Source organism: Barbatula barbatula, assembly GCF_947034865.1.
Source record: "Barbatula barbatula genome assembly, chromosome: 15".
Lineage (NCBI taxonomy): Eukaryota > Metazoa > Chordata > Actinopteri > Cypriniformes > Nemacheilidae > Barbatula > Barbatula barbatula.
The window spans coordinates 19547248-19574283 of NC_136778.1; the positions used below are offsets into that span (position 1 = coordinate 19547248).

Genomic DNA, 27036 nt, shown 5'->3' on the forward strand with positions numbered 1-27036 from the left:
AATTGACTATTTAGAGATATGTTTTTAAGTAAAATGATCATTTTGTTCCATTCTGTGAGTGACAACATTTCTACCAAATACCAGAGAATTGAAATGGGACAAACTGGTTCAAATGATATATATTTTTAAAAGATTTAATGTTAGCAAGTGTTAAATAATTTAAATAAAACAAGTTTATAACTTCAGATTTAAACAAAATATACTGATGTTTTCACATGTAAAGTATTGTAGGCACAGTTAAAAAAAATATATATATATATATATATGATGGGATAAGCCTGAGGTTTTGCAGTAATTCAAGACACACTGGACTGGACACAAATTATACACGTAGAGCTGCTTATTTTAATATACCGACAAACTGGAATGGACTATAAAATGTATCGCCGCTAGATGGCGGTAATGCAGTATTTAGGTATGTGAGGCTCCAAAAAACAAAGAAGAAATTGTCCCTCTTGCTTTTCCCTCTGACGTTGACTTGTCGCTGCTGACGTGTGTTTGCTTTTAGTGCGACTGCTGTTTGAGTTTGTGATCATTTTAAACAATTATCAAATTCTTCATTAGTTCGAGTGCAAAGGTTTTGTTGAATATATAAAGTCATGGAAGCCGATTGGGAGGAAATCAGACGTCTAGCTGCGGACTTTCAAAGGGCTCAGTTTGCAGAGACTGTTCAAAGGTAAAAAAACACTATTATTATTATTGTTGTTGTTGGAATTAATATGGTGGTAGTAGTGCTGAAAGTGTTGTTATAAAGCCTACAGTTAAAAAAGCTAAGAAATAAATAGGACATTGCTGTCATGATGATGGCAATTCCTTCTTTACTCGTGTGTTTCCCGTCGTGCTTGTTTGTATGCGAGTTTAATCTATGGCGCACAGTTAGTTTACTCTGTTTTAATCTATTTTGAGAGTGAAATTTGTTTCCGGCTGCAATAGATCCATATGACTACGCGGACTCGCAAATACTGCTGTTAAGTTGCATAGCATGTCATCTGGCTGTTCTTTGCGTCTGAGTGAATGAGCTGCACAGTTTAACATAATGGAGTCGTGACCAAAAGTATTGGCATTGCCATCATCAATTTTGTGTTTTGCAAAGTTTGCTTCTTCTGTATTTGTAGATTATTTCGCCACGTGTTTCTATGGTATACTGTATATCTTAAGTTAGCACATCTTAAATTTTAAATATGTTTATTGGCCAAAACATGATATATGCAAAGAGTCCATATTTACAGTGTTTGTTTGGCCTTGCAATTCGCTCTGGGATACTGGATATAGGTACCGCAGTGAGGGCCACAAAAACTTACAAAGCATTATCCTATACATTTTACATAGGTATCTGCAATCAACTGGGATCGAACCCACAACCTTGCCTTGCGCTTACCACTGAGCTTACCACTGATCTACAGGAAAGCTTGAGCCACCCACCTGGCAGCCAGATCTGCATTATCTTTGAGCCTTTTCAGAATGGTATTTGCTGTTGTGCATTCATCCTAGAGGTCATCCACGTAGGGCTGTGACTAGGGCTGCAAGATTTGAAAAATCTGCCCTTGCCCTGTCTGCTTCACAAAAGTGAAGCTGCAGAATCTTCTCCCACATGAAGGAGCCATAAAATTGGTAATTTCTTCTCTGAGTTTTAGCTTGAAGGTAGACATAATGGAATATATCTTAACACAGGTGGTTGAATCACTTTTCAGCTTCTTGAGAAAGAGGATGTAATTGGAGAACAGAAGAAACTTCCACATCATCCGGATCTTCCTCAGTTGAGGGTTTACTGAGCTTTAAAAGATCTTTAAAAGAGGTTGATTAATTAAGACCTGATAGCAGTCCATGTTTTCAAAAGACAGGAGATGGCTGGAATGAGAGTCAGCCATATTGTTGAAACTCCACATCACAAAACTGGCAAAAGTCTTTGTGGGATTCCCTTCATTTGGAAGATGTGGAGAAGTGGCTCTGCTCACAGTATGCACATACATTGTTCAGTTGTTATCGTGTTCTGTACAGTAATGCACTCGCACAAATGCTCCCAAATATATTTTGAGGTCACGCAGGTTAAATTTAGGGAACATTGCAATTTCACCGGCTCCCATCCCGCCTTCCTCACCACATTGTCCAAGATTAATCAGCATATGTCCCAATAAATAAATAAAATACATTTTATTAAAGAAATTATGTATTTTTTCTTGTATGTTTACATTCCTTCTAGATAGATCAAATATGTAATTTTTTATCATTCCTTGGCAGTTTCACCATTTGACATTTTCAGGTCTTAACTTTTATAAAAAAAAAACGGTGCAGATATTATTTGTAATTACACAAAATCTACATAAATGCGCAAAGTATATCTAATGCATGCTTTTAAAACCAGTGTTTAAATGATTTAGATTCTCTCCTCTTGAATATATGCATAAATGTGCAGTTTGAGTAAATCGATTCAATAAAATAGAATATATGCATACTTTGTATCTTCGAATAGTCTTTAGTTTGATCACATTTATAAAAGACAGATACAGCTGTACGATTATTTCCGAAAACAGAAGACCTCCTGAAGGTGTGCAGGGGGCTGAACTAAAGCACGAGCACACAATACATCATCGCATAACAACATTGCATAACAATCATAATTGCAGATATCTTCTAACAAAAAAAATCTTCCTTTTGTTCTAACAACAAAAATACTTCGTCAAGGCGTTATCGGCCTAACTATCTGTCGTGACACAATACAACTTTCCCTAAATTATGTAAAATTACTTGGGAGTCAGTCCTCACAGAAATCTATGGATGAATATGTGTGTGTCAGCTAATTAAACACCCAGAGAGAAGCCACTCGGGCGTAATTGCCCATCCCGGTGTCGATTATTTGTTCGATTAATCTATGAATCGGATAAAAAATAAAAAAGCTTTAATTTTCAACCCTTTATTGAAAAATAGAACTGACAGTGCAAAACATATTTCGAAAGCTTTATTATTACTTATTATATTATTATATTATTTTTACAGCTTGCTGTGGTGTACATGATGCATTTCCCATCAAGAAGCCTCTCATGGTTTGCTGTTTTTTTCTGGAATCAAAAAGATAGTATGAGTATGTGTAATAGCACAAATTACTTTAACTTTAATACATACTTGTTGTTTTAGCTACTAGTTGTGTTATGGCAAGTAACACAAAGAGAAATTACAGAGAAGGCACGCGCACACACACACACACACACACACATACATATATATCATCATAAGAATACATTTTTAAATATAAATAAAAAAATGTACAATTTAAAATATTACAAATTAAAATTAATCGTTTTCTATTTCAATATATCTCAGTATTGCTGTTTTACTGTCATTTAGATCAAATAAATGTAGCCTTGCTGAGAATTTATACAGGACAACAGATTGAAATATTAATGGGCAAAAAGAGGGAAGGTACTAAAAACTTGTTTTTTGTCTTGCTAACTATATAACGTTACCACCCCTGCTTTAGCCTACTACTGTTATTAACGAGCTAACGCTAACTTGTCATGCTTATTAAACTGTATAACGAGTAAACACCAGCACCAGAAGAGCTACTGGAGGGACGTTACATTCATTTTACTTCAAAACAGAACAAAAGTAGTAATTTGTAGTGACTTACCCTGCTGTTGAACTCCCTTCCTCATCAAGGACTCCAACATATTTACGTTTTAGGTGCTGTATCATCACCGTGGTGCTCCCGTTCCAGGCCATGTCGCCTTTGCATATCTTGCAATGAACACACTTTTTCGATTAATTTAGGGTGAAATATTCCCATACCTTGGATGATATATATCTTGGTCGTATTGATTCATCTGTCTCAGCCATGTTTAAGAACAATGTTACGGGTCTCTCTGATGGTCTTTCCTCTACCTCCGCTCTGCTTTTTTAAATGTATTTTTTCTCCGCTCTGCTGCGCGGTGCGATCAACTTTTGTTTATACTCAAACATGTGGTGTAAGTCGCGCGACACAACGAATCGATAATGAAATTCGTTGCCAACATTTTTAATAATCTATTTGTATCGATTCGTTGTTGCAGCCCTAGTGTGAGCAAACACACAAACTCCCTGAGAATTCCTTGGAGCAATGTGAGATGTTATACATGCATGTGATACAGTGCAAATTCCTGTAACTCTGTGTCTGTAAAAAAAGTTTTAATTAGAATTTTACTAATCATAATCTAGTAACAGCATTTGATGATTAAAATCCACAAATGGAAATTCTTAATAAATGACATTAGAATACTGTAAGCACAAATCTGATCGGTGGACTTAAATTTTACCTTATTTTTCCCATCTGTCCTTATCACTTCTCCAGTGGTTGTAGACTTCGTCCAGGTTGATGGCATGATCCACATTTTTCCCTCTGAAAACTCCCTTGTTACCTTGGCTTCGCAGCATGTTTTGCAGAGCAGCCCTTTCTTGCTCAAAAAAGAAAAAATCTCATCCAGTTTCACCTCTTGTTCTTCTGTGCGCACATACTCCGACAGCCATTCCATCTTAAAAGAACCGCATTTCTTTTTTACTTTGGCGTGGTGAGTGGATGTGCCACTAACCTAAAAACCTAAAGCTATAAAGTGGCACGTACGCATAAAGTGCTGTTAATGACATTGATTGGCTGCGTAAGTAAATAAGTGTGAGCAGCATCATGTCATTGGCAGGACAGTGTTAGTCATTGTTTTACTGTAGTTACCACTTGTTGTCACCTGTCACTCACTGACTTACATTGCAAAATGGTACAAAATAAATTTTTATGCATTTATTTAAAGATCAGGTAGGATTTTATTTTATGCGCTGCATAGATATGCTGTGCGTGGAGATCACGAGAGCCGTGCACGATTGCGCAAGCGTGCAGCTTGGAGGGAACATTGGCGAGTAGTGGTCGGGCGGTGAAGCTAGACTGCCTCCAACACGAGAAGCAATGTGCTGTTGAGTATAATGCTGACGAACTGACACAGGCTAAAGTGATAATGACAGAATTTTGTCACATCAAGAAGGTATTTTTACATGGCATACTAAAGCAGCACATTCGCGTTGCTCTCACCCAGCACATGCAGAAAGAGCGTCTACAGCACCTTGCCAAAGTCTATTTAATGAAAGTCATGCCACTCAGCGGCCTTTCGGATAGCTGAGTCATAGCAAGAGCGCATCCAGGCAGCTACAGTATTTAGCATTGCATTTTTTCCAATTTATTGCAATAGCAGTGGTGCACCTTATTATATTATTGTTGACCTTTCCCATTGAGCGCTGGTGTTCGCAGTGTTACGCACGTTTACTTCCATTACAGCAATCGCAAGTTTTGCATTACGTTATTTTAAATACTCTGATGTGCACAACGTCTTACAGAAAAAACACTTTCATGTGTCAAACCATCAGAACCGACCAAACCGAAAACCTTGGGGGAAAAACTGAGGTTCGTATTGAACCGTTGGTGAGCTGTATTGTTGCATCCCTAGTTCTGTGCTTGTATTAGGTGTGTGGATGTGATGATGGGCTGGTGGAGGTTCGGTTTTGTTCGGTCACTTGTGTTTGTATCCTTTTGACTAAAAGGATGAACACAATAAAGAAAAATAACATCCTTTTTGAGATTTGAATTATAGAACCATAGGAGTTTGTAAGCTTGTGTAAAAAGAAGGGTTTTTGATTTAAAATTATTTTGTGTGTCTGACTCCTGTACAATTGGCTGTCATTACACTGATCATTTTCATGTTTAACACAGGTTGTCTGAGAGAAACTGCATCGAAATAGTAGCCAAGATGGTGGAGGATAAGAGGCTAGATGTGCTTCACACTTTGGATGGGAAAGAGTATATGACTCCTGGGCAGATAAGCAGAGAAATCCGTGATGAGCTCTACATGCACGGAGGTCTGTGATCCCACCACTTACATGACATGCAGTGAGCTCTTCAAACTTAAAAAAATGTGACCAGTTCACTCACCTTCACATTTTTAACTAATGGGTGTTTTATTAACTGTGATAATAGTGTCTACGGATTTTATTTTAAGACTTTTCATAATCATTATCTAACAATAAATAAAACTAACATTTTGCTTTATCTTTTAAGGAAGGATTAATCTTGTGGATCTTCAAAAGGTTGGTTTGAGCTGTCACTTAACACATAACATTTAGTATTGAATTATATTTGAACATCTTGTTATTATATCACAGATTATCAGTGTTGATTTGGTCCATGTGGAGAGCAGAGCAAGTGAAATAGCTAAATCAGACAAGAGCACACAGCTGATTCTTGGCCAACTGATTGATGAGTGAGTGAAATCTAAAGACCTTTTTTCAGTCTTTTTCAATACATTTAGCATTGTTGCCATGCTTTGTATTATCATATACTGTTCCTAAAGTCTGTTAAAAATAGGTGTTGCACTTCTGCTCTCCCCAAATAAAGTAAATACTTGGATTGCCTTGCTGAGGAGGTAAATGATAAACTACAGGAGGCTGGACAGTTTAACATCGCAGAGCTCTGCAAAACATATGATCTACCTGGAGAATTTCTTACTGAAGTGAGTATAGTCTGTATCAAGTATTGAATTTCTGTTTTGTGATTACAGTAGGTTAGAGATAATTGCAGAGTAATCCCAGACAGGGTGCAATTGCTTACAAATCTATAGGGAGACAGTTATTTCAGAGCTGACACATTTTTTACAAACTTGACATCAAAATGTTAAACCATCATACATGCATCCAAATATATGTTCATTCCTGACATTTTGTAAACAGTGGTGTAACACATCGCTGTAATTGAGTCCAAATGTGATGGATTTTCTGTGTTTTGTATAAAACCATTTTTCATTTAAAAAAAATTCTACACTAGGAGCTGAATATAAGGCTGGGCAGAATTATCCAAGGACAAATTGATCAGTACAACAGAGGAGTGATCTTTACCAAAGCTTTCCTCTCCAGACACAAAGCTCGCATATGCGGGCTGTTCAGTGCCATCACAAGGTCAGCAACCCTAGATCATATTTCTCACTGTGAATGATGTACAGTTTATGGAAAATTAGAAGTCTAAGACAACTGTAAACATAAAAAAATTAATTCGCTAATTAGCTCCGCCTTGACTCAGTTGCACTCTGCAGTTCCATGTACAGCCGAAACTGAGAGCTGACACAGCTGTGCGGTGTTTAAAATGATATATTTGCCATCGGTTTGTCTTAAAGCACATTAAAAAACGTCTTGGTTACGTATGTAACCTCGGTTCCCTGATGGAGGGAACAAGACATTGTGTCGAGACTGACAGAATGGGGATTGACTTGAGAACCAGTAATCTCTGACTTGAAAAGGCCAATGAACTTGGCAAATGGGGCGGCACTCCAGACTCCGCCCCATACATACGGGAAGATGGTGCCCATTCACCTTTTTGGGCTGAGGAACTTTAGAGGCACTCTTGTGCGCTGCAGCGTGCCGGCGCTCAGGGAACCGAGGTTACATACGTAACCAAGACGTTCCTTTTCTGTCGGTCTCTCGACGTTGTGTCTGACAGAATGGGGTTACCCTGGAAAACACCACAGTACTGCGCCGCATTACAATTTACAGCGGCACGACACTGACTGGCCTGGTGAGTCACAAATTAACATCCTTGCGAATCGTAACCATCCAGTAGTGTAGTAAGACATCAATTTGTGTGACCACAACGAGAGGTTCTTACTACCAGCCGTACAGGCGGTGGCCTAGCTACTCTGGAGGCGAGTAGGCCGCCCGTCACCGTAAGGAGCACTGGGAAGTGCTACCCCCTCGCCTGCGCTACCACATCTGCCGAAGGGAGATCATATGTGAAATACCTACACAGTCTCACCAGTTGGGAGAACTCATGGGAGTTGTATTGCGGGCCCAACCCAGGGGAGCACGCAAGTGGTGGAGACCACCGAGGGGAGGTCACAGGTTCGCCGACGGGAACCAAGAGTGAGAAAGCGTCAGACGGGACTACCCAAGGAGGGGAGTCACTACGTGTGGAGCACTAGCCCAGGTACATGGGTTCACCTCGTGTGGGAAACTCAAATATACTGGGCGTGAATACGAGCTGCTCTGCCAGGCTCGTACTCTCCAAGTGCTTGGTGATGGAAGGAATGCCTATACTTCGTCTAATGGAGGAAGTAAGGAGGCTGGAATAGCGCACTTACTTGCCTGAAGAGGGGAGAAGGCGCTTTGCAGGATTACACCCTGCCACCGCCGGTCTTACTCAAGACCTGGTCCGACACAGGTTCGATGCCCATGTGGGAAAAAAAAGGCTGGACGCAGCTCAACCTGCAGCTCAACCCGCAGCTCTGCAGATGTCTGCCAGAGAGGCGCTCTGAGCCAATGCCCACGAGGAGGCTGCACCCTGACGGAGTAAGCGTCACTACAGTGGACAGGGGCCTGAGATCGGCAAGCCAAGGGATGGCGTCCACGATCCAGTGCACCAGTCTCTGTTTGGAGACAGCCCCCCGCTGTCCCCGACACAGACAAAGAGTTGCTCAGAGCGAGAGCTCCGCGTTCGGTCCGAGTAGAGGCGTAGGTTGTGGACTTCCTCCCAGGGGCAGTGCTGTGGCCTAATGGTAAGAGCGTTGGGCTTGTGATCAGAAGGTTGCTGGTTCTAATCTCAGTGCCAGCAGGTCATGACTGAAGGGCCCTTGAGCAAGGCACCTTACTCCTGATTGCTCTGCATTAATGTGCCACTGTATAAAACTACTTGTAAGTCGCTTTGGATAAAAGCGTCTGCCAAATGTATAAATGTAAATGTAAATGCCTCGCAGGTTGCCCACCACCTAGTCCACTGGGCATGTGGGGGTCATGCAGGTATGGAGTCGCCAACCTCTGTGCAGCCCCCCACCTTAATGAAGTAGAGGTTGTCACCCCTAAAACATCTCCGCTAGGGGGACGGGCTCGATTGCCCCCTTCTCCAGAAGGGTGGAGACCTCGAGCCGAAGTACGGGAGCGAATTCGCCTCTGAGGATAGAGAATGTCCCATGACTTGGGAGAGTGCCTAGGTCTCTTAGCCTGGTGGATCTGCAGGATGGCCATGGCGTGAAGGGTGAAAAGCGGCCGCAGTGAAAGCCCTCGACATCAGTGATGGCGAGGGTGAACACGCTTTGGAAGGGAGCCTTGATTGCTGCCTCTAGGTAGCACGTCTGTGGACACAAGTGCACTTGTGCCACGAGAGCATGCTCTTCCTGGGATACCGACATAGCCTTTAGCTGCTCCAGAGTCGAGGGAAGTCACATTGACCGAGCCCAAGTTCCGCTGCTCTGCGTCGTAGATCCAGTAGAAAGAATCGAAGATCGCTCAGCATAAGCCTCGCAGGTTCCGAAGAACCAAAAAGGTGAATGAATGGGCACGCCATCTTCCGTTTTATTCCTGTATATATTGGGCGGAGTCTGTCGTGCCGCCCCATTCGCCAAGTTCGTTGGCCTTTTCAAAGAGTCCGAGATGACTGGTTCTCAAGTCAAACCCCATTCTGTCAGTCTCGTCACAACGTCGAGAGACCGACAAAAAGGGAACAACACATAACCATATAAACAGGATTTAAAAACTTGAAGTCTTCCAATAATATTTACTACATAACGCAATTAAAACAGCATCTGCTTGTTTTGTCATCCATTGTCTAGCGTTACATTATATAATCACAGTCTTATTCATGTAAATCACTTAATTTGAAACCGTTGGAATCGGTCAGACACCGCACCAGTTTTAAGTTCTCTTTTTCGTGCTTGAATGAACAAAACCACACAAGATTGAAGGGCTATAAGTAATGTTAAAATAAATAAATAATCAGACTTCTGTTGCAGTGCTAATGTTAGAATGTTGGCGTTCATTCATAAAATGATGCTGTTAAAGAAATCTGATGTTTCTACATTAATTTGGAGATTCAATGTGACATTATTTAATTTAAAGTATTATGTGCGATTAATCATGATTAATGGCAGAAAATATGTGTGATTAATCAATCTTTTTTTAATCGATTGACAGCACTAGTAAATATGATTAATGTTTAAAGCATGGTACAGAAATATTCTCTTCTTCTGTTAATATCAGCCAGTTTGGGAATTAAGTTTTCTGTTTTTAACATTAAAATTCTCATATTAAATTTAAAATAAAATCAAACTATCTGAACTAACTTAAAGTTCAACCAGTATGTTGTCATTTCTCTGTCCTTTGTTCATTGCCGTGTTATGTTTACCATTTCTGTTTCTAGGCCTACGCAGATCAGCAATTTAATTAATATGTATGGTTTCCAGGAGAATCTGTTGTACTGTAAGTATTGCAAATTGTTGTTAAAATAATAATCGGTTAATTAATTCTGTGTAGAGACAGCTTGTGTGTGTTTTGTTTTTCAGCTGTGCTGGAGGAACTGGTCAACTGTGGTCGTTTGAAGGGCTCAGTGGCAGGAGGAAGGCAGGATAAAGCCATTTACATTCCTGACATCTACTCCAAGACCCAGAGCTCTTGGGTTGAGTCCTTTCTCAAACAAAATGGGTATTTAGGTGGGTTCCCTTTTTACTATACTGTATAGTATAGTAAATGTATAGTCCTGTCACACTAAAATGTTGCAAGGATGGCAGGTTTGCAAGAAGATAATTTTTCTGTGGTATCATTCTGTAGATGCTGTTGATAGAATTTTCCAAAAATCTCAGATTCTAGTGATGTAAAGTTGACTCATTTATTGACGCAAGACCACAACAAACGAAGACAGTGCAGGGCAATGGGACTAGGTTTGGAAGCACAGGGCTACAGAAGGACTAGCAGGACGGTGTAGGGAACACCCTGGCAGAGTGGAGAACGACTGAGCGGAGAGCCTGTCACAGTGATGCAGAAACACCAGACAGGGAGCCAAAACTTTAACCAGGGGAACTGCCAGAGAAAACTCTCGGCATGAGAGCTGGGTCAGAAAATGGGTTATGTCCCAGGAGTCAAGACAGAAGACAGCACCAGAGACTCAGCCGGGAGGAAACTGCACGGATGACAGAGTACATGAGTACCCCCATGGCCAAAGCACACTGGAAACTGTGAACATATCTCCAAAAAAAAGATGGCTTGACTGGACATAATACTTAAAACTAATTACACTGGAGAGTTGACTTAAAATTACAAAAGATAACTAGACTGGACATACTAAACAACTTGACCAGTCTCTTAATTAGACAAGAACAAAGAACCTCAACTGAGCAAATGTCTTGACCCAGCAAGACTTGACTAGACTGAAAGAGCAGTATAATACTATGAACACTCAACGAACTGGAAAAGACAAGAGAAACAAGAGGAATTAAAGCTGCAAGCAGCATTTAGCGGGTTCGAGCACTTTAAGGCATCTAAAGTATCTTTGCCTTCATCAAGTAGGCCGAGGACTCTCATCCTAAAGGCTTTAACCTTAATTAAAGCCTATACAATTGTTTATGCACTCCTAAAGCGTTATTTCGCCCCCCGGTGGCCGAATGAGTTCATATTTCTTACAGACCTTCAGGACCACGAGTTGAACAAGCCCAGCGAGTGTCGTTTCGATCGGCCTCCGTTAACCCTGTCTAATGAGTGCTCAAACTTCATTGGACGATGACCGCCATGTTTCTTTAGATACGACAATGTCCCTATATACAGTCATGGTGCATGACACAAAGACACACCATACCAAATAATAAGTCGATCGGGCAAACGGTTGGGTAGTTATAGCCCTTTTCGAATTCATGTATATTATAGCGCCACCTAGTGGCCAAACGCCAACTCCTTTTTACTGTGACCCTGGATTGATAGTCTACAGATATGGTCTAATCCCCATGAAGATTGCTCAAACGGTTCACGAGTTATGGCCATTTTAGTAAAATATGCCACTTCCGCTTCAGACGTTTTGGCGCCCCCTAGCAACGGTGAATTGAAATTTAAACTTTTTTTGGATAATTATTCACATTCACACTCCACAGAGTTCTACAGCTTTGGTTTTGTTCCGATCGTACCAGGGACTAGTTCTTTTTTTTTTATAAAATGCAAATTAGCGAAAATATTTGCATACCGGAAATGAAATCTGAGATATACATTTTTTTAGTTTTGAGCCAATGATTACAATGATATAAAACACTTGGGTGTGCGACAAACGCTTTAGGGGTTACAAACGCAAACACATTCAGCATCGCTGTAGCGCCCCCTATGGTCCGACATGGCTGGCTCAGAGTATTTGAGTAGCGAGCAAGACTACTACCATCTGACCGAGTCTCAGCTCCGTCGGCCTTACAGTTTAGGCTGCCCATTCAGTTTTAGGGCAGAATAATAATAAAAAGAATAAAACTAACAAATACAATAGGTTTCTAGCCCTACGGGCTCGAACCCCTTATAAATAGGAAGGGGAGTGAGGGTAAAAACAATGACAGGTTGTTCATGGATTAACAAGGGGTCAAAACGCATGACGTGAGCACATGGCCATCGGTCAAAACAACAGCCATGTGCTCACCACAAAACAAATACACGGAAATAAAACAAGGACAGACTAGAAAGAACACGTGACCTTTCTCCAGGGATGCCAACTTGTCACCTTTCATTGAAATTTCCCTTTTTGGATCCAAAACCGTTGGACAATCACTATTCAGTTTGCGGGTTATGATTTGAATGCACATACTCAACTCATGAATCACTATTAGATGCAGTCGAATTACTCAGCAATGGAAAAAGGAATCGTGCTGGACTACCTTTTGTCTTTCACGTCAGCAAATGAGTGCACAGAGTGGTCTATCCACACAATAGCTGCAATTTGCATCCATGTTTCTCAGACCATTTTTTTTCTCTGCAGAGTTTGAGGCGCTGACACGTCTAGGGATTCCTGATCCAGTCGGTTACATAAAGAAGAATTTTAAGTCTAACAGGCTGCTATTTCTCAAATCTGCATGTGTTGGCAAAACCATTGTAGATCAGCTAGAGGCCTCAGTTGAAGAGGCCATCAACTCAGCCACCTGGGTAGACATACAGGTATGACCATTAATTATTTTGATTTAAAATTGAATGTTTACGCTTAACAATGCTCCAAGTTTGCTAAGCTAATATCATTTTGTAGCCAATGTTGCCAAGCAGTCTGTTGGAGGAGGATGTAGTAATTCTTTTAAATGAGGTGGTGAGGACCATGAACATGCAATCCAGTGCAAGGATTCTCTCCACTTTCGTTATCAGTGAGAAGTTTATCCGTGGATGTCTTGCTTTATTTGATGACATCATGCAGCAGAAAGCGCAGAAGGTATGTAAGGTTTTCCTACAATTTACAGGGCTCTGTAAACTGTTCCTTTAATGTACTCTCAGCATAGGGCAATATTGGCCGGGCTGGAAAGGTTACTTTTAAAATGTATTTCACTACAGATGACAAAATACATGTTTTAAAAAGGAACCTGTAACGTATTTCTTTGGATTACACAAATTGTGTTACTTATCGAAATACTTTGGAATACTTATAAGGTTCGTAACACCTGGGATCACCAAACAGAGGCTTGGCTTTCTGCTTCATATTATTTTTACAACATCAGTTTTACAGTTTTCCCTAATTGGACATTATAGTCCACAATTGTATGTCTTACAGTTCTAAAAAGAGGTCTGAATTTTGAGTTAGAAACTTAAAATTGTGAGAAAAAGTACCTAAAAAATTACTTTAACAAGAAACATGAAAACAGTCGTTGATCATTCAGACAATAAAGATTCAAGGGTATTCAGTAGTGCTGCACGATTAATCGCAATTGCTATGCTATTAATATAATCTCAACATTTTGCTGTCATGTAAAAAATCTGGTGCATTCATGCACGTGACAAGACATCCATTCTTACAGATATATGCCCATTTTATATGCGAGAAAAAAAAACGTCTTGTGTGGTGGTGGCGTGTGTGCTTGGTCACATGACTTGCAGGGCGCAGTGTGGAAACGGGAGAAATGGATGCGGAGCAGACCGACACTGAACTAGTGCCCAGAGAAAATGCTTCCTCTGTTATTTGGCGATATTTTTGTTCCAGGATGTCAGACAGAGAGCACAGAGAGGTACTGCGCAGAATTTGCTAAACTAAAGTTGTAAATAAAGTACTAAATAAAATGTTTTAGAAAGAGGATTTAACCAGTTGATTGAGCAACAACCATTTAAAGTAACAACAAAGATTATAGAGGTTTAGGTTTTACAGAGTGAACCACACATTTATATCCAGCTTCTTTTTCAAAAGAGTTCATACAAGTATATGTAACATCCTGCTTAAATGTCCTCCGTTATTTTGTATACTGTGATAATCATGCTTTATTTGACCCTACAAACAAGAAAATGTGCTGTTTACTTACTCAACCTAGGCCATCCAATATGTTGCTGACATTTTTCTTCTCTTGTCATTAAAAACCTGTACGATTTCTTGTACAGAACACAAAAGAAGAATATCAGTAACTGAACAATGGCAATACCTATTCACTTTTATTGTATGGATGCGAAACCAAAGCAAGTTTTTTTTTTACAATCGCTATGACAATTCTTCCTATACTTTTAGCAATTTTCTTAACGTAGTTAGCACAACATGACTGTGTAGCTATACAATTGACACATTTCTTGTTGCTTTGACACAAAATGCATATCGGGAACACAAATTGAAAATTATGTAATTTCTTTTACACACAATCGCAACCAAGACAAAAACAAAGTATTTTTACTGCCAAAATAAAAAAATGCTTTCACGCTGTATGTCAAAATGAATAACATCACGTTCTAAACCTATAACTTATATAAACTTAAAGGCTAAAGTCAAAGTGCACAGCTGTTTATATTGTGAATTTATCACCTGCATTTTATTCCACAATGCTAATGAGAAACAGCAAATTGCAATTACGCAAATATAAAAAATGTACCCCCTTTAGTTTTTCTAGGTACTATGAGAAGTCCGGAGTTTTGCGAGCGTGATGGGTTGTAGCGTGATAGAAGCTCTGTTAGATAAGCGGGAGGTAAACTGTTTAATGCTTTACAGTTTATTCTACTTCTAATCACTTATAATGTGTTTAATGACGATGCAGGACAACCACCAAGTAGTGCATTACAATAATCAAATCTTGAAGTCATAAATGCATGAACTAGTTTTTCTGAATTAGAAAAACACAGAATATTCCTCAGTTTGGCAATGTTTCTAAGATGGAGCTGTTTTTGTGACGTTTGAGATGAGATTTTCAAAAGAAAGGTTGCTATTCAAGTTAACGTCAAGGTCTTTAACTATATTTGCTGAGGTAACAGTGCATCCTTCTATTTGCAAGTTGTAATCTGTAATATTCTGCTTACAGGTATTGGGGCTGATAAGTAATATCTTTAGCAGAATAAAATTAATAGCCATCCAATATTAATTTTGAGGTTTCATCTGGTCAAGATGATATGAATAACGGAGTATCATCTGCATAGCTATGAAATTCAATAATTTCATGTTTTCTAACAATGTTACCTGGGCCAGCATGTATATAGAGAATCGCAAGGGTCCTAAAACCGATCCTTGAGGTTATCCAAAATTACTGCCATTTGAATTGATGATTCCCCATTTATCAGGGGTCAGCTGTGGCCTAGCGTTGGGCTTGTGATCAGAAGGTTGTCGGTTCGAATCTCAGTGCAAGCAGGTCATGACTGAAGTGCCCTTGAGCAAGGCACCTTACCCTTGATTGCTTTGCAGTAATGTGCCACTGTAAAAAAACTACTTGTAAGTCGCTTTGGATAAAAGCGTCTGCCAAATGAATAAATGTAAATTTAAATGGACAAACTGATATCGTTCAGATAAATATGATCTTAAGCCTTGTCCCTAAATATAATTCTGTTGGTGGTCAAGCAGTATGGCATGATCTATGGTAACGAATGTGGCACTAAGGTCAAGTCAAACTAGTAGTGAAAACCAGCCCTAATGCTAGGAGTAGGTCATTTGTAATTTTAACAAGTGCGGTTTCTGTGCTTTGATGTGGCCTCCAGCCCAACAGCAATTTTTCACGCAGGTGTTTTTTTTTGTTGGAAAGAGTACAATTGTGCAGATACTACTTTTTTCATTATTTTAGACAGATATGGAAGATTTGATAACGGTCTATAGTTTCCTAGTTCATTTGGGTCTAAGTGTGGTTAATAAGAGGTTTGATAATGGCTAGCAAAAAGAGTTTTGGAGCATGACCTAAAGTGAGTGAGGAGTTAATAATATGAAGTAGGGGTGGGCGGAATGACCAAAAATCTATTTCACAGAATTAATAGTTTTATTTCATGTTATGAAAATGTATCAAATTAAGTTCTGGTAATCAAATTTATTATTTATTTATATTTATCTTCTGGCTATATCATATGTATACAGTAGGAAGAAAGATAACAAGTATAACAATGAAGTATGAACATATGCACAAACAATGATAGTACTTGAATATGACTGGTATTCTCATCTCCCATTAGCAACACGCCACGTTAAAAGCGCTCGCATGGCGAGCACAACATGCTAGCGGGAATATTCTCATCAGGTGGTGTAATTTTGGTGTTTCAAAATTGTTTCATGTTACAGTTATATTCCAAAATGGATTCAATTAATTATTTTCCTCGAAATTCTACAAACAATACCCCAGAATGACAACGTGAAAGAAGTTTGTTTGAAATCTTTGCAAATTTATTACAGTAAAAAATAAAAAACAAAAAAGCACATGTACATAAGTATTCACAGCCTTTCCCATGACACTCAAAATTGAGCTCAGGTGCATCCTGTTTCCACTAATCTTCCTTGAGATGTTTCTACAACTTGATTGAAGTCCACCTGTGGTAAATTCAGTTGTTTGGACATGATTTGGAAAGGCACACACCTGTCTATATAAGGTCCCACAGTTAACAGTGCATGTCAGAGCACAAACCAAGCCATGAAGTCCAAGGAATTGTCTGTAGTCCTCCGAGACAGGTTTGAATCAAGGCACAGATCTAGGGAAGGGTAGAGGAAAACTTCTGCAGCATTGAAGGTCCCAATGAGCACAGTGGCCTCCATCATCTGTAAATGGAAGACGTTTGGAACCATCAGGACTCTTCCTAGAGCTGTCCGCCTGGCCAAACTGAGCGATTGGTGGAGAAGGGCCTTAGTCAGGGAGGTGACCAAGAACCCGATGGTCACTCTGACAGAGCTCCAGCATGTCTCTGTGGAGAGAGGAGAACCTTCCAGAAGAACAATCATTTCTGCACCAATCAGGCCTGTATTGCAGAGTGGCCAGACGAAAAACACTTCTCAGTAAAAGGCACATGACAGCCCACCTGAAGGACTCCCAGACCATGAGGAACAATACTTCTGGTCTGATGAAACAAAGATTGAATTATTTGGGCTGAATGGCAAGGGTCATGTCTAGGGATGGGTACCGAAACCCGGTACTTTATCGGTTCCGGGGCTAAATTGTGAAAGACCGAAGTATCGATAAGCTCTGACGTTAACGGTTCAGCTGTCGGTACTGGATAAATTAAGACAAACGTTTCCTATTTATTATTGCTAAATAAACGTTACCTAGCATATTTTCACTGACAAACCATTTCTAATTTGCGATAATATTAAAGACATTTACCTGCATTATCGTTATTCGCAATCTCGCATGCGAAATGTCCGTCTGTCCCACACAACACAGAGCTTGCGCGCACACAACACGAGAGCGTGCAAGCACATAACACGAAAGCTTGCGCTTAATAGAGTGACAATGGCTGAGAGAATCAAACGGTCTAAAGTCTGGTAACATTTCACTCGAGTGGATGCAGACAATGCTTGTTGCAACAAGAGTGGAAACACAAGTAATCTGGCAAAACATCTTTCTAATGTGCATTATGTGCAGACAGAAAAAAGTTTTCGACTGCCTAGCTAATAGTTCATCAGCCACGTCCTCAGGTACGTATGCTAGCCTAGCAGTCTTCCTAAATAACACCGACATAAACATTGCATAAGGTTTCTTTAAATTAGTATGTAATAATTTAATAAACACATCACATAAAAAAATAGCCTACATTTAAATCAGCAGTAGCCTAAATAAATCTTAAAACATTAGAAATGCTTTCACAGTACTGCATTTAAAATGGATGAATAATAATAAATTATGCTTAAGAAATTATAAAGCAGAGCTTACCTAAAAATGAATTTGTAGTGATGAAATAAGATATGTTAGGTCAGTAAAGAATGTTTTAAATAGTGAAAACAACTCCAGCTTTAGTTTATCTTTCATAAAAAAAAAAAAAAGTACTGATAAGACTCGAGTACCGGATCGATAAGTGGTATCAATAAAAGTAGTAATACCGTTTAAACCTTAACAATACCCATCCCTAGTCATGCCTGGGCAAACCAGGCACCGCTCATCACCTGGCCAATATCATGTTTTTCAGCGGCAGGAACTGGGAGACTAGTCAGGATCAAGGGAAAGTTTAATGCAGCTATGTACAGAGACATCATCGATGAAAACCTGCTCCAGAGCGCTCTGGACCTCAGACTGGGGCGAAGGTTCATCTTCCAACAGGACAATGACCCTAAGCACATAGCCACGAGTGGCTTCAGGACAACTATGTGAATGTCCTTGAGTGGCCCAGCCAGAGCCCAGACTTGAACCAGATTGAACATCTCTGGAGAGATCTGAAAATGGCTGTGCCAACCTGATGGAGCTTGAGAGATCTTGCAAAGACGAATTGGAGAAACTGCCTAAAAATAGATGTGACAAGCTTGTAGCCTCATACTCAAAAAGACTTGAGGCTGTAATTTGTGTAAAAGGTGCTTGCAAGTAAATGAAACCTGTGCTGTGAATACTTATAAGACTGTAACATGACAAAATGTGGAAAAAGTGAAGCTCTGTGAAAACTTTCCGGATGTACTGTATGTCAGGGGACATTTGGATGTCGAATATGCCAATAATAATGCATGCTTATAACAACTATTTAATAGTGAGAATTGCCCCTAAACTGAATTGTTTCCTAATCTTTTTGTTGACCTCACTACTCTGGGAATAGAAGTAATAAAATGATCGAATGCAGTGGGACTTTGAAGTCTGTGTGTACTGGGTTACACATTTTTTGTGCTCTGGATTCAGCATTTTTTTCCTATGTTTTTATGTATATTTTTGTATGTGTGTTTATCTGTTCTGTTTTGTTTGTAGGAAGTGAAAAATAACCCTGTGTTTCTGATGGAGGATGATTTTAAACAGACATGTGCATTACTGGAGAAGAAAGATAAAAAAGACGACCGCCGGAAGAAAGCTTCAGGTGAACAGATTCAAATATTTAGTAGCTTTAAATTCAGTATTTTAGCTTTATGTAATGCTATGACTCTCATAATGTTTACTTTATTCATAATCTCACATTTATGAATTTAGGTAATTTTTTTACATGGCATTCAAATGCTATGACATAAAGCAGACTGTTTATATGCTTCCATGATAATTTGTTAGAAGCCTGTTGTTGTATTTGTGTTGTCTCTATACTCAGAGGGCAGTGGGAGTGTGAAAGGAGGTGGAGGAGGAAATGCCAGAGAGATTAGAATCCGAAAAACAAAAAAGAAGGGCAGGAGAGAAGACGACAGCGATGAGGAGACAGCACATGCCTCTCAAGGTATGGACAGAGATAGAAACAGTTCTGTTGTTTGTGGAAACAGACACGAAACTATGGTACTGGTTCAAAATTTTGTGATAGGAAATGTTATGCTCTATGGATACATATTATTTCCCCCTTGAATACCAGGGCGAAATAAGCCAGCAGAGGTGCCCTTCCTGTCATTGGAAGAGATCATAGAAGTGCTGGAGGAGAAGGTGTGTGACAGCTCGGAGGAGATGCTTCAGGAACTTGCAGAGCAGTTAATCAGGTGCAAAACATTAAGTCACCTTAAAGCAAATTCACAACAAAGTTTTGTTATAAAAATGATAATATACGCTCATGGCGAGCTATCAAAGTAGACCTCTCGTCACCACTTAACGACTGTTCCTTTAAGGTTGAACCACTATTCAGTTAAGTTAATTAAATCAAATTTTGTCTTCATTTACTCACCCTCAAGTTGTTCCAAATCTGTATAGATTTCTTTGTTCTGATGAACACAGAAAAAGTTATTTTGAAGAATGCTCGTAACCAAACAGTTCTTGACCACCATAGTAGGAGAAATGTACTACCTTAGTGGGAAACTTTCAATCTTTTTGTTCTATTCAACACAAATTAAGATATTTTGAAGAATGTAGGAAGACAAGCAGTTCTGTGGCACTTTTGACTACAATTTTCCAACTATGGTAGTCAATGGTGGCAAGGAACTGTTTAGTTTTTGCTTGCAATTAAACAAAAACACATTCATGTTGCTTCATAAAATTAAGGTTGAGCCATTGTAGACACATGGACCATTGTCTCCCAAAAATAACCAAAGGAGACCAAAATCGGATTTTAGGGGAACGTTCTGTGTTTGCTGGGTATATGGACCGTTCATAATATGGACAATAACGTTAATCTTTGAAAAAAGTATTTTTACTTGTTACTGATTATCAGTACATTACAGTAATGTATCAGTACAGTACATTCGAATAATTTAAGTGATACATGCTTACGTACCATGAAAGTTTGGCGAAGATAAAGCATTAAAACCGATTGGTTTGCTCATCTTTGAATCTGTTGACATTATATGCGTTATATGAGAACCAATCAAAAATATTTGTATAACTTTTTGTTTGCACTGTCTCTAGATACTACACAACAAATTAGGTGCAAATAAGAGAAATGGTCAAGGAGGATTTCGGAAAAAGTATGTCGCAAAGATTTTTTTTTTAAAACATATGACGTCATAAGGTCCTAGTGCTGAGCGATATTCTCTAAAGTCAGATCGTTCTATTGCAAGCCTATGGAACGCCGATACACGATAGTATCGAGGGGCTTTTAATTAAATATTAATTTGCAACATATTTTGGCAAACAGCCAATTATCGTCTAGGATCGTAAGGAATCAGCTATCGCCGATATGTCCGAGTATCATCGATACACTATAGTATCGTCAATCGGAACAACCCTATAAGATACAATTGAATCGGCATCAGCCAAGGGTTTAAAAGGAAAATACTTCTGCTTCTAGGAATTACGGTTCAAATGTTATGATCCATAAAGTAATGTGTGAATCTGGTGGTGGCGCTATAGAGTTTGAGTTGGAGCATTCGTTACTATAGCAATAGACTCACTGAGCATTGTAAGTAGCTAAATGTTTAATGTTTTATCATAGAAATGTTAAGTGCCATTCACATGTTGCGTCTATAAACAAATGCAAAATGCTGACTGTGTCGCTTTCTCCCTCTTTCCAGGCGTTCAGGAGTTAGCGCTCTTCTTTTTAAACATTTAAACAACAAACCTGAGTAAATTACCAATTGTAAAATACAGTAATTCAAACTATTGAAAAACGCTGAAAACATATAATTGTGTTATACTAAAACACTACCAGACCTTTACTAGTACATGCTAAACCGCAAACCTTCTCCTCAGGTGTGCTTATAGGTTATGGTTAGCCTATTAAAAAAACTAATTATTTGCAAACAATTCAAATGCATCCCTTTCAAACTAATTCTCATTATTAAATTATGTTTCTATATTATTTTAAGTTGACCTATTTTTAATAAAAAAAATTGTCTGGAACTTCACTTAAAGGTAAGAGAATGATAACAGAATTAATATATTTTGTCATTCCAAACCCAAATGCTCCTTTATGAAAGACAGGTCGTATTTCAGTCTAGTAGTATTTGTATAAAAATATTATTTGACCATGTTTTAACTTTCTCTACTGATGAACATGAAAAGACAGACATGGTTTTAGATATTGTTATCTTATTTGCACACAAATTCATTTTTTGGACCTCAGTATTTCTACAAAACTGCGTACGGCTGCCGTGCAACATTAATTAAAAAACTGAAGTGTGGAACTTATGGTGAAAGTTATTCTCTCCAGGCCATTGAAAAAGACCTACCAGGAAGTTGTGCATTCAGCTTTGATGTCCTCTAGTTCGACTGGAACAGGTGGAAGTCAGAAGAAAAACATGAAGGAACTTCAAGAAGAGGTCACTAACTTGTATAACAACATTCGACTTTTTGAGAAAGGAACTAAACTATTCTCAGGTTTGTTCATCTAAGCAAGCATTTAATTTCATAACATGACATCAAATTCTTGACCGTTTATTTCTCTATTTTATGTACACCGTAGATGAGGTACAGACTAATATTGTCAGGCATGCTTTGAAGACTGTGTGTACAGATGTGACAAATGTTCTGCTGACCTTTGTGGCTGCCGAACACATACCCTCAGACAGCCCATCTGCCATCCCCAGTGAGGTCTGTAATTGTTGCATGTTTATGTTACAGTGGTTTGTTCATATGTTTTGTGAACTAAAAATTACAATGTCATTTAACTTTTTTCTAGTCTACGTATGTGTAACATATCATCTTGTTTTACAGGTGAGGCTTAAGATACTGGCAAAGCTCTCAGATGATGTTAAAGGTCCTCTGATGAAGTTACACAACAGTCTCAATGGAAAGGTATATTCAATTATAGTACATTTCAGTCATATCCAAGCCCACATGGAATCTGTGCGGTCTCTGATCTTTTTTTTAATGCATTTGGCTTTTATCCAAAGCGCATTATCCTATACATTTGTTTCTAAGTATGTATATTCCCCTGGGATTGAACCCACTACATTGGCATTGTTAACGCCATGCTCTTACCACTGAGCCTTTTTTTGTTTGTTTTGCTCTTAGTGTCGACTCTTATGAAAGGCTCATTATCAATTAAGGCAACTAAGAAATTATGTTATAACCATTCTCACTATTTCTCACTTTTTCAGAGCTTTGAAGACTTTTTGTCATCATTGGAGACAAGTGCAGAAATCTGTGGACTCCTTTTAAAGAAAGGAGATAAGAAAAGAGAGCGGTAAAGCCACTTCCATGGTCCTGTTGAACTATCTTTTATTTCACAGCTTTGTCTGTTTATTGTTAACCGTTTAACAAAAATCTAGACTGTTAAACAGTATTCAGCTGTTGCTGATTTGCATTTTGTTTAGTTTTTACTTCTCGTATGTGTTTTTAAAAGGGACAGCATAAATGACCAAACCCAATACTTAAATACCATTTTATTCCTTAAAAGGGAAGAAAACCTATTGTGAAGCAATTTAGTGCATTTTCATGCAGTGTATGCTTATTTTATGTGATGTGTATCTTTGCAGGCAGGCTCTTTTTGTGCACCGTCAGGCTTTGTTGGAGCAGCTAAGAGAAGCAGAAGACCCAGCACTTGTCCTGCATCTGACCAGCATCTTGCTCTTCCAGAACACCACACACTGCATGCTGCATGCACCAGGACGCTGTGTGCCCCATATCATAGCTCTTCTGGAAAGCAAGATACCTGAGGTACCTGTGAGCCTAAAAACCATAGGTTTTGGGTTATAAATGTTATGTATAGCCACACTATACGAAAACGTAAAAAGGTTTCTGCCTAAAGTATTTAAAATGATGTTATCGTTGTTTTAAATTAATCAGTGGTTTTCATCTGGTGGGATGTGCCCCATAAATGAATTGCAGGTCTGTCGGGACAACAGGGAAAAACTATTCTCAATATAAATAATAATTAACAGTGCTTAGACTTATAAATTACCCCGGAAATTAACATTCTAATTGTCTACTTATGCCAGCCATGCACGGTTGATGAAAATCGTGTATGCTCGGATTGTGTAAGCGGAATTACAACCAAAGCTTGTTGCGAGCACCTCCTGACTGAGGCGGTTGTGGGGGGGCCACTGACCCCCTCTCAGCATGCAGGGAGGTAATTTTTCCGTATAATATACATTTAAACATCTACCTCTAACATTACTTTTTCAAAGTCTCTACTGCGGTGTTGGTGTCCCAAATTCACAGCATGCATTGCCCTGCTGAGATCACGTTCCCCTTCTCTATAGGCCACTCCCCGATTTAATATGTATGTATGTATGTATGTATGTATGTATGTATGTATGTATGTATGTATGTATGTATGTATGTATGTATGTATGTATGTATGTATGTATGTATGTATGTATGTATGTATGTATGTATGTATGTATGTATGTATGTATGTATGTATGTATGTATGTATGTATGTATGTATGTATGTATGTATGTATGTATGTATGTATGTATGTATGTATGTATGTATGTATGTATGTATGTATGTATGTATGTATGTATGTATGTATGTATGTATGTATGTATGTATGTATGTATGTATGTATGTATGTATGTATGTATGTATGTATGTATGTATGTATGTATGTATGTATGTATAAGTCCTTGAAGTCTCTACTGAATGCAAACACTGTATGAATGATGTAGATGTGCCATCTAGTGGCTTTGTTAGGAAATCTCTTGAGGCCAAAGTATTCTTTACTCTTCAATTATTGTTTAATGAATGATTACAATGAAATAAAAGACAGACCTAATATAAACACTCAAGGGGTGCCATTTGTTAAGGTCATCTTATTTTGCATTAGCATAATATATTTCCATAAGCATCAACCTATTTTATTAAATATTGTTTAGGTGACTGTTAAACTAATAAACATTTGAAATGATATTTCAAAAATTGTTTTAGTTGTCATAATTGGGTAATTATAATGGTTTGTTTTTTGTTGCTAAGTGAAAAATATATATTTTTGGCAAGAAGTTGCCGGTTTTTAAGCATGTAACATTTAATTACTAACATTAAAGGGTGCGTGCAGTCTTCTTTTTTGTCCTTGGCTGATCACATGCCTGAGCAAGCTTGCCACCCTCCCACACCCCCCCCCCAAACCTGGAATCGTATTACTGCAAACAGAGCGATTTTGGGTGCAATGCTGAGTTTGTCCTGCAGTGGAAGTAATAAGACTTTTGTGCCAAGAGGAGATTACACGGCAAGATCGAATGCCGTTCTACATTTGAAGAATTGCATCTACATCATACAAGTAACAAAAATGTTCATGTAAGAGGTCAGATGCAAAACCCTTTAGATCAATCAGACATTGTTTTGTTTAAATAAACATTTATTATCAGTCTACTATATGTTTCAGTAATACCAAATATTTCAGCCATTGAAGTACAGCGTCTAAGGGGAGAGGAGACTACAACAACAACGGCGTGCACAGCAAATAATTGGCTTTGCTGTAATAAATAATCTTATTAATATTACAGCCATTTTGGCACAAATGGCTCAAGTGTTACACAAATGCCTGATATGCAGTTTATGCATAAAAGTACGTTCACATCTGCTCAGGTTTATTTGTGATCACAGGGCTTTGTTAAATATTATTCATTAGGACTTAACTTTTCAGTTTCATAAATCTTGTTTAGTAGGGAGTGATGCAAACGGTGAAGCCATTTCCATGGTTTCCATGGTAATACTGGTGGAATATTGCATGGCTCCCAGCAATCAGATTCGTGTACCAGAACTAACTTTTGTATAGACTGCTTCAAACTGTCAACATAAACAAACATTAATGTGCATGCTCGTGTTCGTGAACTACCCTTAACTTCCAGTACAAATTCGCAAACAATAGGTGGATATGTCATTGTTGATATCAAAGACCGTCTGTCCAATTTAACTTGTGGCACAAATATATCTCACTTTATGTGATTCAATTGGGCTGCGGTGGTTTTGTTAATGGTTTGCTCTGTTAGTTATCTGAGACTAAAAATAAACCTAAAAATAAAAAAGTGATCTGAAAGGGAAAAAATGTAGCCCCCAAATCACTCACAAACACATTTTATGTCCTGTATGATTTGATGGATCAACCACGAAGAATAAAATTCAGTGTTTGTTTCGCTGGTAAATCACCTGTAAATACCTGTGATTAATTATTGTATATTTTGTTTAAAAAAGTGCTAAAGTGTTTTAATAGTGATACTGTGTTAAATTGTAACACTGTGTTGATTCACTACTGTGTAATGTAAGGTCTGATTACAGATATTAAATATATATAAAGGGTGTTATTTTACTGTTAGAAAAACCTTGCCGTAATGACATTTTCCTCCACCGTGCAGGAGAAGAAACAAGTTTCCTGGTTGTACAAACCTGTGTGTTTTGTCTTTGTTTCCTAGGATCACTACAAACTGTTGTCTCAGTACCAGAATCTTGTGGTTAAGCAGCTGATTGGACAAGATCATGGCAAAAAGAGCGATCAGAAAGAAAACTCCACTTCTGTGCCTTCTAATGATATGGAGACCCTTGAGAGAGAGCTTCACGTTCTAACTGGGGACATTAAAGACCTTACTCAGAAAAAACCTTCTGTAACAGAGTAACACAGTTTATTAAAGTAAACATATATAACCACAGACATTAAATATGTCTCGTCAAGTGAGTTGTAATTGTATTTGTTAAATTAAAAGGTGAATAAAAACATCATTCACCTCTGTCTCATGCCTCAATGAAACAAAGGAGACAACCCTTATGGTTTTACTTACCTTTACGTATATGCCAGACGATTTTCCCCTATAGTCGGGGCGTTTACCATTTTGCATGTAGCAGTGGGAATTATGAATAGAATAATATTAAACCCATCAAAACCATGAAATAACATAAATGTAGCTGTTGCAATTGTCATGACTAAAAGCATAAAAAATAAATTAACGCCGTTCATCTTGTTCAAAGCCTACCTTTGACTAGAATCGTACATTTCGCATTTTATCATGGAGCTTCTTGAGATTACAGCATCTGAAGCTTTTTTACAGTACTGAAGAAGTTTTCATCTATGCTGTACTCATATTGACTGTTTTGATTTATTATTTGGTCCAAATAATCCATTTAAAAAATATGTTTGTAATGAAAATGAGGTTTCCTTATAAAATAAATTATGTTGGCACAATTCTTTATTTGTCTACAAAATATTTTTAAGATCATTAGAAATACATTTTCAAGTAATCCTAAACATTTGGACGGTATGTATATACAGTGGGTACGGAAAGTATTCACACCCCCTTAAATTTGTCACTTTGTTATATTGCAGCCATTTGCTAAAATCATTCAAGTAATTTTTTTTCTCATTAATGTACACACAGCACCCCATATTGAAAAACACAAAATTGTTGACATTTTTGCAGATTTATT

General features: G+C 38.4%; 1 protein-coding gene across 2 annotated transcripts; it reads left to right on the top strand.

Annotated features, from left to right (window-relative positions):
- The first annotated feature begins 369 nt into the window (after window positions 1-369).
- On the top strand, window positions 370-27036 carry ufl1 (UFM1-specific ligase 1). 2 transcript variants are annotated; one of them, XM_079474174.1, is made up of 20 exons: window positions 463-676; window positions 1330-1611; window positions 5723-5868; window positions 6068-6096; window positions 6172-6269; window positions 6404-6518; window positions 6830-6960; window positions 10187-10245; window positions 10329-10475; window positions 12764-12939; window positions 13025-13201; window positions 19083-19188; window positions 19411-19533; window positions 19663-19783; window positions 21886-22052; window positions 22138-22265; window positions 22389-22469; window positions 22775-22860; window positions 23153-23333; window positions 26031-27036. In XM_079474174.1, the coding sequence occupies exons 3-20, from the start codon at window positions 5760-5762 to the stop codon at window positions 26229-26231; spliced, it is 2235 nt and encodes a 744-aa protein (XP_079330300.1). In that variant the 5' UTR covers window positions 463-676; window positions 1330-1611; window positions 5723-5759; the 3' UTR covers window positions 26232-27036. The 2 variants fall into 2 exon arrangements, with proteins under 2 accessions (XP_079330299.1, XP_079330300.1); XM_079474173.1 differs by lacking the exon at window positions 1330-1611 and having other exon boundaries at window positions 370-676.

Bases quoted from the DNA above. Each gene is read 5' to 3' on its own strand.
- ufl1 (XM_079474173.1), top strand. From the start codon at position 600: ATGGAAGCCGATTGGGAGGAAATCAGACGTCTAGCTGCGGACTTTCAA. The intron at 22,053-22,137 runs GTTTGTTCATCT...TGTACACCGTAG, and splicing joins AGGAACTAAACTATTCTCAG to ATGAGGTACAGACTAATATT. The intron at 22,861-23,152 runs GTAAAGCCACTT...GTATCTTTGCAG, and splicing joins GGAGATAAGAAAAGAGAGCG to GCAGGCTCTTTTTGTGCACC.